Source organism: Oncorhynchus mykiss, chromosome 14 (assembly GCF_057628025.1).
Source record: "Oncorhynchus mykiss isolate SJ-2025 chromosome 14, ASM5762802v1, whole genome shotgun sequence".
Classification (NCBI taxonomy): domain Eukaryota; kingdom Metazoa; phylum Chordata; class Actinopteri; order Salmoniformes; family Salmonidae; genus Oncorhynchus; species Oncorhynchus mykiss.
The window spans coordinates 11,587,501-11,605,623 of record NC_143035.1 but is presented as its reverse complement, the minus strand read 5'-3'; the positions used below and the strand labels follow the sequence as shown (position 1 = coordinate 11,605,623).

The 18,123-nt window shown below is 44.3% G+C and overlaps 1 protein-coding gene across 2 annotated transcripts in view; it reads left to right on the top strand.

Annotated features, from left to right (window-relative positions):
- The first annotated feature begins 4,232 nt into the window (after positions 1 to 4,232).
- The window catches only part of LOC110488795 (GDNF family receptor alpha-4), a 21,167-nt gene continuing 7,276 nt past the window's right edge, over positions 4,233 to 18,123 (top strand). Inside the window, exons 1-6 of one of the 2 annotated variants that reach the window (XM_090198370.1) lie at positions 4,233 to 4,802; positions 11,645 to 11,926; positions 15,563 to 15,640; positions 15,898 to 16,249; positions 16,362 to 16,471; positions 16,728 to 16,862. In XM_090198370.1, coding sequence (XP_090054496.1) covers positions 4,763 to 4,802; positions 11,645 to 11,926; positions 15,563 to 15,640; positions 15,898 to 16,249; positions 16,362 to 16,471; positions 16,728 to 16,862 — 997 coding nt within the window. In that variant the 5' untranslated portion in view covers positions 4,233 to 4,762. The remainder of the gene's footprint in view (positions 4,803 to 11,644; positions 11,927 to 15,562; positions 15,641 to 15,897; positions 16,250 to 16,361; positions 16,472 to 16,727; positions 16,863 to 18,123) is intronic. The other variant, XM_090198371.1, reaches the window with a different exon arrangement.

The following is an 18,123-nucleotide window of genomic DNA, read 5'->3' as shown; positions in this document are numbered from 1 at the left end:
AGCACCATGTCAGAGTCATCCAGAGGTTCATCAAACAAGTCTAGTCTTGCCTTTGAGTGTTGTTCTATTAATCCAACACGGTTGTGCTCCTCCCCATCTTCAAGGGACGCCAACAGTTGTGCAGGGTTTACAACAGACATCTTTGGATTTCAACATTGGGTTGAGTAAGCAAGCATTCATAGCCTGCTAGCCTTGTACCTGACATACAGGAGTTTTTATTATTCAGTATCGTCATTACTGAATGTGACACAAATACTGTTACAGGGTGGCTTAGTAACAGGTTCTGTGCTCTATCAAGGCCAAATGCAGTCGCTGCCATTACTCTTTCACATGGATGGGAACCCCTTTCAACAGCATCAAGTCTGGTAGAATAGTAACCACAAGGCCTCATCCTCCCCTGGTTTTTCTGAGTTACCACAGCCGTTGCGAACCCGTTCTTTTCCCCTACGTATAGGAAAAATGGTTTAGAGTAGTCTGGTAAGCCAAGGGCAGGAGACATTCCCAAGGCCTGTTTCAAATCCTTGAATGCTTTCTCTTCTGTTTTTTCCCCAGTTTAGAACTCTGCTGTCACCACCTGCACATATCTCTCTGAGTGGTCTGGCGATGAGGGAGAAATCACAGATCCAATTTCTGCATTATCCTGCACATCCCAGGAAAGAAACCATCTCTTTCACTGATTTTGGTTTGGGGTTATTCAGGATAGCCTTAATCCTCGCAGGTGATAGATGCTTCTCCTAATATGAAAAGTTCAGTCCAATGAACAACACCTTCTCTTTCCAGAGCTGTAGTTTGTCCTTTGACACCTTGTGTCCCTTGTTACAGAGTTCAGTTAGTAGATACAGGGTGTCTTTCCTGCACTCGTCTTGGGAGGTGGAGCACACCAGTAGGTCATCCACATACTGTACAAGAGTGCACGTATGTGTGCCACCAGAGACTCTGGGTTCGCGCCCAGTGCTCCTATGAGGGAACTCAAGGTCTCTTAGGTCAGCTTGGAGCATCCTGTTGAAAATTGAAGGGCTGCAAGCATAACCTTGTGGGAGACGATTGTAAGAATACTGAGTTCCCCTGTAGGTAAATGATGACTGCTCTCCTCAGCTAGAGGCACAGAGAAAAAAGCACCACTCAGGTCAACAATGGATAAATGGGTTGACATAGCTGGAATGTTGGTGAGTATGGTCGAAGGGTCTGGAACAACTGCCATTTCTTGTTCCACTGCTGCATTTAGTGGTCTGAAATCTTGATCCATCCTGTATTTTCCTGACAGTTTCTTAACAGGGATGATGGGTGTGTTACAATCACTGTAACAAGGGCAAATCACGTCTCCTCCTGTCACGGTGGACGAGGAGGAGTAGTAGGAAGGATCGGAGGACCAATGCGCAGCATGGTAAGTGTCCATATAGTTTAATAAGAATAATGAACACTGAACAAAACGATAAACGACAACATGAAATAACAAAACTGAAACAGTTCCGTGTGGAACAAACACTGACACGGAAAATAATCACCCACAACTCAAAGGTGAAACCAGGCTACCTAAGTATGGTTCTCAATCAGGGACAACGTTTGACAGCTGCCTCTGATTGAGAACCATACCAGGCCAAACACAGAAATCCCAAATTATAGAAAAAATAACATAGACAACCCACCCAACTCACGCCCTGACCATACTAAAACAAAGACAACAAAATAACTAAGGTCAGAACGTGACACCTCCAAATAGGTCGGTTATTGTTTCTCCAATTCCCTCCATTCCTTCAGGTCACATGGGGTATAGTTTCTGTCTCGGTCTGGCACATCCCTCTTTAAGTTTGATTATCACTGGTTCTGCTGACCTTATTCTGTCTAATTCATTCCCCCCGCTTGACCTTAGGGCAGAGTTGACCTCCTCCAGATCTCTTTCTCCCTCTGCAGTAAGAACCATGCTTCGAGATGGGAATACACCTTAGGGTGCTGTTTCCTCATAGAAGATTATCTTCGGGGTCACAGGGCACATTTTCGATATCAATCTTCAGGTCTCCATCCATGTTGCTGTAGACGTTGCAGCAAGTTCTTTTGAAATCCTCCCTCTTCACCCACGTTCTGTCTTGGCTCATCATCCTCACCATAGGACCCAGGTATTTTGCTTGGTATCCAGGGTTTACACAAAGTATAACATGAGGGTCGAACTTATCACATCCCCTGAACCATGGCCATGCATGTCTGGAGACTTCCACCCCAGCTGGCCGCCCCTTCAGGGCCCGCGTAACAGTTCTGCATGATGACATACAGGTGAGGACCTTTCATGTAATCCATCCAGTCAACCCTGTAGTCTTCATCCTGTTACCCCCTGACATAGAACATAGTGCAATGTAGGACTTGATTGAAGGTTATCTGGTTCAGTATGTCGTCATAGGGCATTAACCATTCTGATATGGTGTGGAGATTCAAACGTTCCAACTGATAACACGTGTCTCTATGAGACCTTCCCACGATAGTAATAAAGTCTTCCGTGTAGACTTGGTTCATCCTAACCGGGATGGTATTTCTTCCAGGAATCCATGGTATATCTGCAGTTAGCCTTTCTCCTCTGAACGTCGGGGTGGCGTTCATGGTTGTTAACAAGTATCTACCTAGTAGGTTTACAGGGGTTTCAGGTGAGTTTAACATGGGGGATGTGATTCTACCCCCATCGCCAAAGTCCAGTGTCAGATCTTTTGTCCAGTACACATTGCTGGGCTGTCCCGGTGCCCCAATTATTGTGACGGATGATTTGCACAGGGAAGCCTGAACAACTTGTCCAGATTCCCCTAAACAGGAACAGTGAGCTCCAGTGTCTATTAGAAATGGGGAGTCATGTCCATTAACGTTGAGTGTAAGCATTGGCTCTTCTCTTCCATCATTGAATTCGTATCAAAACCAGACAGTGGTTACTTCTCTGTGTCTAGTTTCAGTCTGACTCAGACTTAACCTGCAATCACACTCTCGCAACAGCCAGGGCTTAACCACAAAGACTAATATAGATAGCTTGTGCAACATATAGTGGCAGAGATTTTAGACACATAGCAACAGTCTCTTATTATAAGGCCTGCAGCAAAACACATGAATATTAAGGTCCCCTTAATCAATAATGGGGAGGGTCTTTGGGACCCACCCCCTACATAACATAACGTAGAGCAGAAAGACGCCTGAGCGTAGTCCCCACTCCTGTTTTCAGGGGAAACGGAAGTTAGGTTGAAAATATTGTATCCCTGAAAACCAGAAACATCTGCTTTCTGCCAAAGCTGTTAAGGGTGACTGTGTTGTCACATGTTGTCCAGGAGCTCTTCTCCAATTAGCTGATTGGATTGGTCCAGGTGGATTGGTCCCCCAGCAGGCTGTTGGGTTATATGACCTCTGGAGTGGCAACACAGAGGCATATCATTTGTGTGATGGGACAAGGCCATTACGTGTGGGTGTCTGTGGGTGTCATCATTAAAATTGCCCACTGATGATTGTTTTTTGTAATTGAGGTTAAAATAACATACTAGGAATACTGGTTGCAAATACCACCAACTGTAGAAGTCATCCAAGTTTTGTTTCTCTCTCTCTCTCTCTCTCTCTCTCTTGGTTTTAAAGATTGAAGTTGAATATTCTGATCATTGTTGTACAAGAAACCAGTGATAATGTTTTTCCTAAGTATCCCCATTGTTTTCTTGTTCCATTGTCTTTACTAATCAGTGAGACCCTGACAGGTTGGCCTCATTAGAATATGCAGATTTTAGATCGTAAACTCACACAGGTGTTCAGGCAGTGATTTTGCCAATTATGAAATGGTGTGAATAATTGAAAGACTCATGATCCTCCACTCATCGCTTCTGTCATATGATTATTTATGGCTGCCCAGCCATAAACCTCCCCGAGCCTCTTCTCTACTTACACAGCCCACCCCCTGAATAGAACAAAATAAAAATAGAACATAAAAAATAGAATAGATTGTATAATAGAATGACACTGCATGGCATCAATAGAATAAATAGAATAAAATAGTTTGTTAGGCAATAAAAAGGGATGGTTTGGCTTGACAGTAAGTCCATTAGTCGAAAGGGCAATATTTACGTGGATGTAAATAGATTGGCTGAAATTGATTGGCTTGACACATGAAATACAAACGACCATGAAATCCTATTTAGTTTGAAATTATGGCCAAACTCGAATATGTCCAGCCTACTACAGTAGCCCTACACCACTAACTTTATGCCCCCGTCGCCCTGCCTGAGCACTTCTTCTTCAGGACGCGTCTGTGAAAGTCATTTAACACACTGTCGCACAGTGAACTGACGAGCGCGAAGAGGAGGGATCTGTCATCTTCACGGTCTCAGGCAGCATGTGGACGGGCTCCTATCGTGCCACTGTCGAGAGAGAAATGGCGAGAGCCAGTGTCAAAATTCGAGAACATCTATCTTTGGATGCAGAGTAAGCTGATGTTTCACAGCTGTAAATAGTTTTGTAGTCTTGGTTCATTGTATTCAGTCTACAGGGCACGCGCTACACTTTGGCGGTGGTGACAGTTAATCTATTTGAGCTGGGTTCTCGGCCAGTGCAATCTAAGGAATTAATCGTTATACAGGACTATACACCTGCAATTTGTTCCCAGAACGGTGGTGAATGACTCCCGTTGGATGTAACGTTGAGCGGAGTGACGCGGGTCGGTTTGCGGGCAAATAGAGCGGTGGCGGACCAAACGCACAACGTCCAAATATTCTCCCTTCCCGTGTCCCTGTGCTCCACCCGACTCATAACGGAGATGTTGCTCCTCGGAATACTGCTCAACATCTTCATACGAGGTAAAATGAAGGAAGATATCCATGCTGTTACATACATTTTTGCCGTCAGTCATTCAAGCTACACGCTGGTCTACTCTGACCTTACAATTAGTTTTTTAGCATCTGGGTTTTATAGGCAATCATGACACATTTACTCATCTAATTTAAGTATTTGATGATTTCAATTCGTAATAAGGCTAATTACCCCCATAACACCATAACAACATTTTACATTATGGTTAAAATGCGCGTTTTCAGTGAGCTTTGGATGCAGGCATGGCTTCTAATATGCTCTGCAATGAATACATGTATTACACCTATTCATTGATCTTCTAGGCTATAAAAACTGCTCTTAAATCATTTTATGACAACATTAATATTTAGTGAAAAGAGAGACTGTAGGAACCACTTGGAAACCACTTGAATGTAAACTTTGGATTCATTAAAATATTTTAGAAATTATTTCTAGTCTTGGGACAAAGGCTGATCGCTAAAACCACTCTTTTTTGATATTCTGAAATTGATATTCTGTGAGTTGGTGCCGCCCGATGCATAGGCTACACAAATAATTCCCCCGCGGATCGACCGTTTTATTTATTTGCCGTGTTAATGATTGTATTTTTGGTGTGCTGGAGTAAGCGACAGTCCCAGGGGTCGCATTGTATATCATCTGTGGGTTGTCTGTTTCTCCCTCGCCCGAGTGAGCGTGGTTTGATTTACGCAAACACCTTTCTGGCTTGCAGGTCTCTTTCTTAAAAAAAAAAAAATCTTAATATAAATTCAGCTCACCTCCAACCGCACATCAGAATAAATGGTAAAGTTGTTGTTCAATGAGGAAGCGCACTCAACCGATGCCTGTGTGCAAACAGCGGAATCGTGGTTGACGTCTTAACGGCGCACAGGTGCGTATGGCCGCCAGATATGCGTCCAGGTGTGTTTGAGTAGCCGCAGAGGCAGACACTGGGACCGGGCGCCGCACGGCGGGGTGCGCATTAAGTTTTGACAGCCCAGCGGGTCACACACACACACACACACAGGTGACAGGTGTCTCCATCAGAGGTGATTTTACTGCACAGCGGGAGGCTGGGGTTGAACAAGAGGGCTTTGGCAAAGGTCAACGGCAGATAAACAGCTAGCTGTAAACTCCTTTATAATTTCCTCATAGAAAAATATTCAGTTAAGGGAAAGAAAATGGCATGCATGGGAAATGAAAAGGTATTGTAACGACCCTGGGTTTCTAAGCGCGGAAATCGACTGCTTTTGCGGCACAGTCAATAGCGCGCTGGACCTCGGGCTCGAAGGTCGAGGGTTCGAGACCTGCTCCCTGCTGTTTCATTACATTGGTGTCGGAAGTGATCGGACCTTGCATCCACGACAGTGCGTGTGCTTGGCCGGTGAGCGCGTTCCTGTAAGACGTAGAGCCACAAGCTAGCGCGAGGACGTGCTCTTTGAAAGGTGGGACCTGCTCCTTGTTATTTCATTTCAATATTCTCTGCCCGCTTCAAGTTGCACCGTAGGCCTATACAGAAACTGCCGTTGACTCTTTCGATACTATAACATGAAAAACGGTTCGTTACTAGAATATCTGTTTCTTTAGGTTAACCTACTTCCGTCAAATGTGTCTCTTGTAGCCTACGGATTGAGATGACGAGCCTGTCTAGTAATTTGTCAGACTCTTCTCAAGGGGGCAGTAGTAAATTAGCCAGGCTGACGCAGCGCAAAACACTTTTGAGAAGCAAGCAAGAGAGAGAAAATGCCGACTGCATGGCTTCTTCTAACGAAAACATACTTCCACGCCCGCAGTTTATTGACAAAACTGGCTCCAGAAGCGAACTATGGGAATACTTTGCCAACAGAGCAGATGATGGGAATAATTTCCTTACAAAGCATACATTCTAAAAAGAAAAGGTTCCTGGAGTGTCCTTTAGGGGTTCTGCAAATTGAAACTGGGGGAACCCCTATAAATTCTTCGTAGAACCCTTTTTAAAGGGTTATTCAAACAACCCATTTTAATGAATCCTCAAAAACCTTTGCTGTTTATTTTTGAACTACTCCCCTCCCCTATTATTATTATTATTATTATTATTATTATTATTATTAATAATATGCATAACATTAACACAATATTTGTGGTAAATGTGAATGAAAAACACTGTTAATGCTTTTCATACACATGCCTTGTCCATAATGTAGAGGCCTATGGGAGGAGGATCTGCATGACCTACCAATACCAATTGACATGTCTTTGTATGCCTCCTCCTCTGTGTACCTGCAGACACAAAGTGAGCAGTTCAGTCATCTGCACCCAATCCAGCTATATATTCTTACCTCTTTTTGATTGAATGGTGTCCATTTTCCATTTTAGGAAGATTTGAACAATTATGAAAAGATAGATGGTATCATCATAAAACAATATTAATTTATATCATACAATTATCATACAAATTTACCTTAAATGTAGGATATCTTTACATTTTTTGGTTAAGTGCCTGCACCGGCTGTACTTTCAAATCCAAATGTTTCAGTTGGGCAGTTAGGAGGTTCCTTGATGAACCCCACCTCATTTGGGGATCTTGGAAGAGTCTTTTGGGGGCATTTTTCAGTGCCAAGACCCTAAGGTTTTTCAAAGAACTTTGAGGATCTTAGAAGAACCCTTATTGAAACCCTCATTTTTAGAGTGCACCGAAACAACTATGCAAGGCAGGGCAGTGCAAGGGCGGTTTAGCCAAAATGACAAACTATTTTACACACAACATTTTAATTGTAATGTTATTCTACTAGCAACAGGAGGCTATTTTCAAATAATTTTTCAGTGACACTAACATGAACACACACTATGTACACAAAAGTATTTGGACACCCCTTCAAATGAGTGGATTTGGGTATTTTAGCCACACCGTTGCTGACAGGTGTATAAAATCGAGCATACAGCCATGCAATCTCCATAGACAAACATTGGCAGTAGAATGGCCTTACCGAAAAGCTCAGTGACTTTCAACGTGGCACTGTCATAGGATGCCAACTTACTAACAAGTCAGTTTGTCAAATTTCAACTGTACTTGAGCTTCCCTGGTCAACTGTAAGTACAATTTGTCTGTCCTCTGTTGCAGCACTTACTGCCAAATTCCAAACTGCCACAGGAAGCAATGTCAGAACAAGAACGGTTAGTCGGGAGCTTCATAAAATGGGTTTCCATGGAGAGCAGCCGCACACAAGCCTAAGATCACTATGCACAATGCCAAGCGTGTCGTAATTGGACTCTGGAGCAGTGGAAACGCATTCTCTGGAGCGATGAATCCCGCTTCACCATCTGGTAGTCCAATGGACGAATCTGGGTTTGGCGGATGCCAGGAGAATGCTACCTGCCCCAGTGCATAGTGCCAACTGTGAAGTTTGGTGGAGGAGAAATAATGGTCTGGAGATGTTTTTCATGGTTTGGGCTAGGCCTCTTAGTTCCAGTGAAGGGAAATCATAAGGCTCCAGTATACATTGACATTCTAGACGATTTTGTGCTTCCAACTTTGTGGTAACAGTTTGGGGAAGGTCGTTTTCTGTGCACAAAGCGAGGTTCATACATAAATTATTTGTCGAGATTGGTGTGGAAGAACTTGACTGGCCTGCACAGTGGTTTGACCTCAACCCCCCATCGAACACCTTTGGGATGAATTGGAACGTCGACTGCGATAGCCCTATTTTGTAAAAGACCAAGGACATATTATGGCAAGAACAGCAAAGAGAAATTACAGTCCATCATTTCTTTGAGACATGGTCAGTAAATCCAGAACATTTCAAGAACTTTGTGTGCAGTCTAAAAACCATCAAGCGCTATGATGAAACTGGCTCTCATGATGACTGCCACAGGAAAGGAAGACCCAGGGTTATCTCTGCTGCAGAGGATAATTTAGAGTTACCAGCCTAAGAAATTTCAGCCCAAATAAATACTTTACAGTGTTCAAGTAACAGACACATCTCAACATCAACTGTTCAGAGGAGACTGTGTGAATCAGGCTTTCATTGTAGAATTGCTGCATACAAACCACTACTAAAGGGCACCAATAATAAGTAGAGACTTGTTTGGGCCAGGAAACACGAGTGTAAGGGCTATTTGACCAAGAAGGAGAGTGATGGAGTGCTGCATCAGATGACCTGGCATCCACAATTACCCAACCTCAACAGAATTGAGATGGTTTGGGATGAGTTGGACCGCAGAGTGAAGGAAAAGCAGCCAACAAGTGCTCAGCACATGTGGGAACTCCTTCAAGACTGTTGGAAAAGCATTCCAGTTGAAGCTGGTGTGCAAAGTTGTCATCAAGGTAAAGGATGGCTACTTAAATATTTGTTTAATACCTTTTTGTTTACTACATGATTCCACATGTGTAATTTCATAGTGTTGATGTCTTCACTATTATTCTACAATGTAGAAAATAGTAAAAAATCAAGAAAAACCCTTGTAAGAGTAGGTGTGTCCAAACATTTGACTGGTGCTGTAGACTGCATTTGAATTACTGATAGTGTCATTTGTGTTGTTAACTGGATTCATTCTGACATTCCTGATTTCTTGTTTCTAGTTTTTGATTATTTATTTTGTTGTGTACTTGTTTTAGGAGCTGGCAGCACAAGCATTTCGCTGCACCCGCTTTAACATCTGCTAAACTGTGTACGTGACCAATTAACTTTGATTTGATGATAGGATTGATAGCACATAGGATTTGTTTGGAATACGGATTGTGTGTGCATATGGGGACAGGGCAAGCCAAGAAGGTGTGTATGTGTATGTATGTGTGTGTGTGTGTGTGTGTGTGTGTGACCGTCTAGTGGTTGTGTGCCTCCATGGGGTAGCTTGGGGTCTTATGTGTGTTTTTGTTGATAACTATGATTTGGAACTCTAACACAGGAGTAACAGATGGTGTGTTGGGCTTTTGCCTCCTTGGCTGGGAGATTCACCCTGTTTGTGTGTGTGTGTGGCTGTGTGTGTGTGTCTTCACTGAAACTCTTTAATTTGCCCATTCTGCTGTACACACAGGGACTCCATGACATCATACCTCACTGCTCCCTCATATGAACTTTGGGATCGCACTCCATTGCACTGCATCCACAACCACTGATCTTGAGACAGCTCTCCCAATCCATGACCTATCCCTAACCATTAATGAACGACACATCAGAACTGGCCCAGGATCAGTTACATGTAAAATGGTAACACTTAAACCCTACAGGTGTAATGCTTTATAGCCTGCTGTTAAAATGGGTTTTACCATTTATAATGTCTTACGAACCACATACATACGGGTCCCCTCAACTTCTTTCAAACGGTGATAAGGTCAATGTGACGTCATGTGATTGTGAGTGATTCCCCTGGTATGTGTATGGCAACGTGTTACTTGTTCAGGGGGAAAGTCTGAGTTTCCTGCTTTTTATGTGACATGGGTAATTTGTCTTCTTCCTCTACCTGTAGTTGGTGCTCTAGTGTTTAAAGCGACAATCTGCAGTAGAAACAGTAACAAAGGGGCTTCCCATCGCTGGTTTGGTGAAATGCTGAGGGATGGAGAAATGTAATCACTCTCAAATACATAGACAGAACTATGGATGCAAGGATTGACCATCCATGATATCCAAATGATAGTTTTAACCATGTTTTAAGGCTATATAGTGTTTGTTTACATTTTCTTTGTTTACAGACATTGGAGTAAAACAAGCTTATATTTTGGGGTTTTGACAGTTGAACTAAGCTCATGAAGCCTTTATAAAAGTTATATTCTTGAAGAATCGATGGGTACATATCATTCATTTATGAGTCGAGAAATGGATGTAGCAACTGCTTGATTGCCCCTTTAAGTGTTCTTACGACCCCGCCATACTTTATTTATTCCATTTACGTTCTCCCATTGATCTACATTGTACCCAGAGTCTCGGGTAGTCTGTTTCCTGAAACTCAACACATTCGATTTAAATATGTTGCTCTGTTGAATATGAAGCTCCTTTTGCTCAACCACTTCAGCCATCGGGTGCAGGGTTTCCTAACTGACTATTTCAATCCGCTGTGTAGTGCTCGGGCGAAAAAACAGAACTCGTACCCAGGTGGGGCCCCAGGACCGAGTTTGGGATACCCTGATCTAGTGTGTGGCAAGGTGTGTGTGTGTGTGTGTGTCACAGACAGATTGCTGTACCCCCCTCCTGTGGATGTGTGGTATTGTGTTTTTGTAATAATGATCGACTCCGTGCCCACAGTCCCCCTCACAGCAGGAGTCAGACATAAAAGGGTTCCTCTCTGGTTGTGTGCGCGTGTTTTTCAGCGCATGCTGATTGCGGCTCACACTGTGAGTGTGTCCTAGCCAGCAAGGTTCTGATTGGTGTGTGTCGCCAAAAGGTGTTTGTCTCTGTCTGCTTTCTCTCTCTCTCTCCGGTGAGTTTTTAAATGACTGTAATCGGAAAACGTTAGTGTGTCTGTAGGTTTGTGCGTAAACCATTGAATTTTACCAAGGGAGAATTTTGTATTGGTTTACAAATAACAGTCAAAAGCAGCCAAAAATATCACGCAGAACATTTCTGGGGTAAAATAGGAGGTATTTCCCAAATATGAAACCTCACACTGTAAACTTTGGCTTTTGATTCACTCGACGACAATGCCTTCTCGTCCATGCAAATGAGATACTGTAGAGAAACACTCATACATCCAGTATTGGATTTTCATATTTAACGTCAGTGCATTCAGCCCAAATACAAATCAATGGGTTCACAGTGGGTTCTCCCTGTCCACCATATTGAGTGGACCATTTAGAAATGTTTGGAACAGCTACTCATCCCAATATGATGGCTGACCATTCTCCTCCTCCCCTCTGTCTCCTCCGCCCTCTTTTCTGTAGGTGTGGTCCCCTCCTTGTCGCCCCTCCCCCTTGGCTTTGTAGACTGTGTGGAGGCAGAGAGGGGGTGTAAGGAAGACCCCCGGTGTAAGGAGCTGTACATGACCCTGGAGTACTGTGCATCCGAGGAGGCGTTGGCTCCGCTGGGGAACAAGGCCAGCATAGAGTGCCTGGAGGCCCTGAGCGGCCTGCACTACCTCCCTCTGTTGGCCTGCAAGTGTCAGCGCGGCGCACGCAGAGAGGAGCACTGCCTCAAAGTCTACTGGAGCATCAGGATCCTGCAGGGTGAGTGTGTGTCCACGCGTGTGTGTGTGTGTGTGTGTGTATGAGTTTATAAAAAACGTGGTAGGTGTAGACGCGCGTGTGTGTCACAAAGTGTGTATGTTTGATTACTAGCTTGCAGAGGGAAGGGGGCAGTTTACATTTTTTAGTACCATTGGTTCTTGACCCACCATTTGGCCAATACTACGTTAGACCCCTGGCCATCCTCTGTGACACATCCCTATAGCCACCGTGTTTTGCCACTGATGCTACAGTCACTGCATGGCCACGCATCTGACTATCAGGTGTGTGTCCCAAATGGCACCCTATTCCCTATATAATGGGCACACTATTCCCCATAGGTCCTGGTCAAAAGTAGTGCACTAATATATATATATATGGAATTGGGTACCATTTGGGACTCACAATCAGTGAGAGTTAATGACAGCTAATGGAGCTATCCCCCATGCTCCGTTAGTCACCATGCATACGATAATTACACAGCACTCTTCTCTAACACAGAACAGAGTTTTCTCCCCTACTGTGTCATTAAGGAAAACAGTACACAGGGATTTACATGAAGAGATTAGTAGATTTATATACTGAACAAAAATATAAACGCAACATGCAACAATGATTCAATGATTTTACTGAGTTACAGTTCATGTAAAGAAATCAGTCAATTGAAATTAATAAATTATGCCCTAATCTACAGTTGTCACATGACTGTGCAGGGGCGCATCCTTGGGTGGGCCTGGGAGGGCGTAGGCCAACCCACTGTGGAGCCAGGCCCAGCCAATCAGAATTAGTTTTTCCCCACTTAAGGGCTTTATTACAGACAGAAATACTCCTCAGTTTCATCAGCTGTCCGGGCGGCTGGTCTCAGATGATCCCGCAGTTGAAGAAGCCAGATGTGGAGGTCCTGGGCTGGCGTGGTTAGATGTGGTCTGAGGTTGTGAGGCCGGTTGGAAGTTCTGCCAAATATTCTAAAATGACATTGGAGGCGGCTTATGGTAGAAAAATCTACATTAAATTCTCTGGCAACAGCTCTGGTGGACATTCCTGCAGTCAGCTTGCCAATTGCACACTCACTTAAAGCTTGAGACATCTGTGGCATTGTGTTGTGTGACAAAACTGCACATTTTAGAGTGGCTTTCGTAGTCCCCAGCACAAGGTGCACCTGTGTAATGATCATGCTGTTTAATGTTTCTTGATATGCCACACCTGTCAGGTGAATGGATTATCTTGGCAGAGGAGAAATGTTCACTGACAGGGATGTAAACAAATTTGTGCACAGAATTTGAAAGAAATAAGCTTTTTGTGCTTATGGAACTTTTCTGGGAACTTTTATTTCAGCTCATTAGCATCCACACACAACTTAGTCTTTAGTCTCAGTACACTTCAACTCTACTCTAGTGTGGTCTTAAAAGCAACTTCAGCAGTGTATTTCTTTAATTTAGCTAATTATAGGCATGTTCCAGATCTGAACTAATTACATGGTGTGAGTACAATCTAACTACACTGAACAAAAATATAAACACAACATGTAAAGTGTTGGTCCCAGTGTTGGTCCCACATGGGACCAACACTTTACATGTTGTGTTTATATTTTTGTTCAGTGTAGCCATCTTTATAGGGTCGGATGACAGGTCACCTGATGGGTCAACTGACCAGGAGGCAATCTTGGCCATCTAGTGTATTCACGTTGAAGAATTCATGAACAGCCGCCCCCGCAGTAGCGCAGCTAATTAATTATTCCCATCAGACTCGAGTCATCTGTAGCACTTCCTGGGGCTGTATGGACAGATTACTTGCTGCAATGCCATGTTCTGGCTGAGCTGTTGTGGTTGACTGTTGCAGCTCGGGTAGGCAGTAGTTGACCACGGTTACTGGTTGGCAAAGAAAGTGACCATCTTGGCTGCCCAGTCGACTCCCGAACTCGTGCTCCTTGGGGCATGAACGGCGCCGGCCGCCCCATGAGAAGATCTTTGATGGCTGGAGTAAATGCCTATTGGCTCCTTTTCTTGGGGCCATGTTTGGGTAGGTAGAGCTGGATACAGGTCAGGTATTAGCAGAGGGTAGATTGCCTGAGCCGAGTCCAGAGCAGTTAAGGTCTGAAAGATACTGGGAGCTCCTAGGAACTGGGATTGGGCCAGTTGATCTAGACCTGGAAAGAGCTGAGGGCAAACTAGCTGAGCTGCTAGCCTGTATACTGAACTCAAGGGTTGTGGTAGCATTCAAAGCTGGTCTGCAGTTACATCTCCTTCTGGGGATGACTGGTTGGAGCTGCTTGAATAGGCTTGTACTTGACTTGCAGAGAGAGCTGCCCTAGACTTTAGTTGGTCTGCTGCTGCCTTAAGGGAACCTGGGGCAGAGGTTCTCAATTGTTGAGATTGAAGCTCGCCTTCGTCGCTTGTGTTGAGGGGCTCAGCTTCCGTGCTAAGCTCGGAGTCTCTTGGTGGTTTCAGACATTGCACTGAGGCTTGAGGGGTCACCTTGGTTTCCGAGTTTGTAATGTACTTTCTCTTGGAAAGCCTGTGGCAGTTCTTGTCCGTCCCTTTCTCCCTGGGTAGCAATATAAGTACAGTCAGACTGAGAGGGGGGTGGGTTCTGGACTTGGCACAGAGGTTCGCCTGCACTAGTGACTAGTTGTGTCCTCTCTGTGCTGCCTAGGTTCTATATAATTGTAAAAATAAATAAATAGTATACTTCAAAGGGTCTTAAAATTCAAAATCAAAGAACTAAATGATCCTTGGTATGGCCTTCTTAAAACAATTCCATATCGCTTAGACAGGACTTTAATGGTTAACAACAATTACCAAAATCCAAATCTTCGTGTGGCACTTTTTTCCGGCTCAGAGTGGAAAAGTTGAAGTGAGAGGTTTCATTCGCCAAAATCAGTCCAAAAATAAGCCCAATGCGTTTCTATGGGCTTGTTTTGGACCTAAACGTTACGCCTGCTTTCCTGCCTTTGGGACAATGACTCCCATTGTTAAGGGAGAGAAATGAGCATCTCGTCATCATATACAGATCTCTGGAAGGATATACTTTTATGCCTGCCACGTTAGGTTAGATACACAGACCACATGAGAGAGGGATATACACAACAATGAGAGGGACAGAGACCTTTTGTGAAAGTAAACCTCACCTACTTTGAAGAAGTAGTAAAATGATCGTCAGACAGCTCTGCAGCATACTTAGGCAGGCTAGCTAAATAGGATGACTAAAGACAGTACAGTATGGGGAACACAGACATCTTTATAGGGTCAGGTGACCAGTCCCCTGATGGCTCATCTGAATCTCATGAATGGTAAATGTACCCATGATGGAATTTAGACTAGGTGTTATTATGATGTTGGTAGCAGGTGTGTGTTGTTTTAATGAGATGTTGGCTGAGTGCTTTGAGTCTCTGTTATGATGTGATGCTTCCGTTTTGTGTTTGATTATGTTGTGATTCTGTCTCCTGTGGTGTTGGGAGATTATGATGCGTTTCGGTCTACTGTCATGTTCTTTTCAGATTATGTGGTGATCTCTCCTGCATTTGTTATGTTTAGGTTGCGATGTGATATCATGATGTTATTTTGTAATATGACGCTGCCTCCCATGTTGTTATTATTATTATTAGGTTGTAATGTGATGTTCTCCTCTGTGACCATGAAGGTTATGATGACTTTGAGGGGTCTCCCTATGAGGACTCGCCAGTGGAGTCTTCTCGAATGGCCTCCTTAGTGGCAGCAGGTAGCCTGCAGCACAATCATTTATTACCCTCAGACACTCCTGATCAATACACTCCTAAACCCTATAACCAATCAATCCACTCATCTCTACTGCACTCAAGTGACCAGATTTTCACTTTCTCTCCCCTTTCTTTCTCTCTCTGTCGCTCCCCTCTTCCTCTCTCTCTCTCTCTCTCCCCCCTTCTCTCTCTCTCTCCTTCCCCATACCGGTCTCTATATCTATCCACCTCTATCTTTCCCCATCCCCCTCTCTCTCAGCCTCCTCTCTTCTTCTAGATGGACAGAACGTATGTCTGAAGGCAGCCCAGGACTGTGGTCTGTATGAGAAATGTGGTTCCCTGAGGTCTGAGTACGTCCTGGCCTGCACCAAGCATGCCCCAGGCTCGGACCACTGCAACAGGCAGAAGTGCCACCGGGCGCTGCGGCGCTTCCTGGAGCGCGTTCCGGAGGAGTACAGCCTGGGGTTGCTGTTCTGCCCCTGTACTGACAAACTGTGTGGGGAGAGACGCAGGAAGACCATTGTCCCTTCCTGTTCCTACCAGGAGAGAGACTGGATACAGCCCAACTGTCTGCTTCTGCAGAGCTTCTGCAGGAGGGACCATCTCTGCAGGTCAGACAAACACTATATGTACACACACAAAACACAAACCTTTTTGTTCCTAGAAGCACTCTCATTTGTGTGTGTGTGTGTGTGTCTGTGTCTGTGTGTGTGTGTGATTCAGGTCCAGACTGGCTGATTTCCAGTATAACTGCCAGCCCTCTGGGAAGTTCCCTTCTGGCTGTATCAGAGAGACTGGAGCTGTGTGCCTCAAATCCTACGCCGGACTGATCGGTAAGAGAGCGAGTGAGAGAGGGAGGGGTGAAAGAAGTCAGTCTGGTTACACGAGGCTTGAGGAGAAAGGGGGATGCAGCTAAATATGAAGGATGGAGAGGGGTGAGATGAGGGAGGAGAGAGACTAAAAGAAAATAGAGAGTGATAAAGATGACAGAGTGTGTTAGCGGATCGTGTCAGGGCTGTGTCAGTGGGCCAGCCTTAGGAACTTTTGCAGTAGGAGTTGACTTCAGTAACCTTTGACCCCCTCCTCCAGGCACCATCATGACCCCCAACTACGTCAGCAACAGCACTGTGGATGTGGACTTGTGGTGCAACTGCGAGGGCAGTGGCAACCAATGGCAGGACTGCCTGAGGATTCAGCACATGTTCACCAACAACGCCTGTCTGGGTTAGTCTGTTCGTCACCCATATGAGTATGTACAGTTGAGGTCGGAAGTTTACATACACTTAGGTTGGAGTCATTAAAACTAGTTTTTCAACAACTATAGTTTTGGTATCTTCTTCGTGCATGACACAAATCATTTTTTCCAACAATTGTTTACAGACAGATTATTTCACTTATAATTCACTGTATCACAATTCCAGTGGGTCAGAAGTTTTACATACAATAAGTTGACTGTGCCTTTAAACAGCTTGGAAAATTCCAGAAAATTATTTAATGGCTTTATGAGCTTCTGATAGGCAAATTGACATAATTTGAGTCAATTGGAGGTGTACCTGTGGATGTATTTCAAGGCCAACCGTCAAACTCAGTGTCTCGTTGCTTGACATCATGGGAAAATCAATAGAAATCAGCCAAGACCTCAGAAAAGAAAATTGTAGACCTCCACAAGTCTGGTTGTTCAAGTCATCCTTGTTCATCTGTACAAACAATAGTACGCAAGTATAAACACCATGGGTCCACGCAGCCGTCATACTGCTCAGAGATGAACGTACTTTGGTGTGAAAAGTTCAAATCAATCCCAGAACAACAGCAAAGGACCTTGTGAAGATGCTGGAGGAAACAGGTACAAAAGTATCGATATCCACAGTAAAACGAGTCTTATATCGACATAACCTGAAAGGCCGCTCAGCAAGGAAGAAGCCACCGCTCCAAAACCACCATTAAAAAGCCAGACTACGGTTTGCAACTGCACATGGAGACAAAGATCGTACTTTTTGGAGAAATGTACTCTGGTGAAACAAAAATAGAACTGTTTGGCCATAATGACCATGATTATGTTTGGAGGAAAAAGGGGAAGACTTGCAAGCCGAAGAACACCTTCCCAACCTTGAAGCACTGGGGTGGCAGCATCATGTTGTGGTGGTGCTTTGCTGCAGGAGGGACTGGTGCACTTCACAAAATAGATGGCATCATGAGGAAAGACAATTATGTGGATATATTGAAGCAACATCTCAAGACATCAGTCAGGAAGTTAAAGCTTGGTTGCAAATGGGTCTTCCAAATGGACAATGACCCCAAGCATACTTCCAGAGTTGTGGCAAAATGGCTTAAGGACAACAAAGTCAAGGTATTGGAGTGGCTATCACAAAGCCCTGACCTCAATCCTATCAAAAATATGTGGGCAGAACTGAAAAAGCGTGTGCAGGCAAGGAGACCTACAAACCTGACTCAGTTACACCAGCTGTGTCAGGAGGAATGGGCCAAA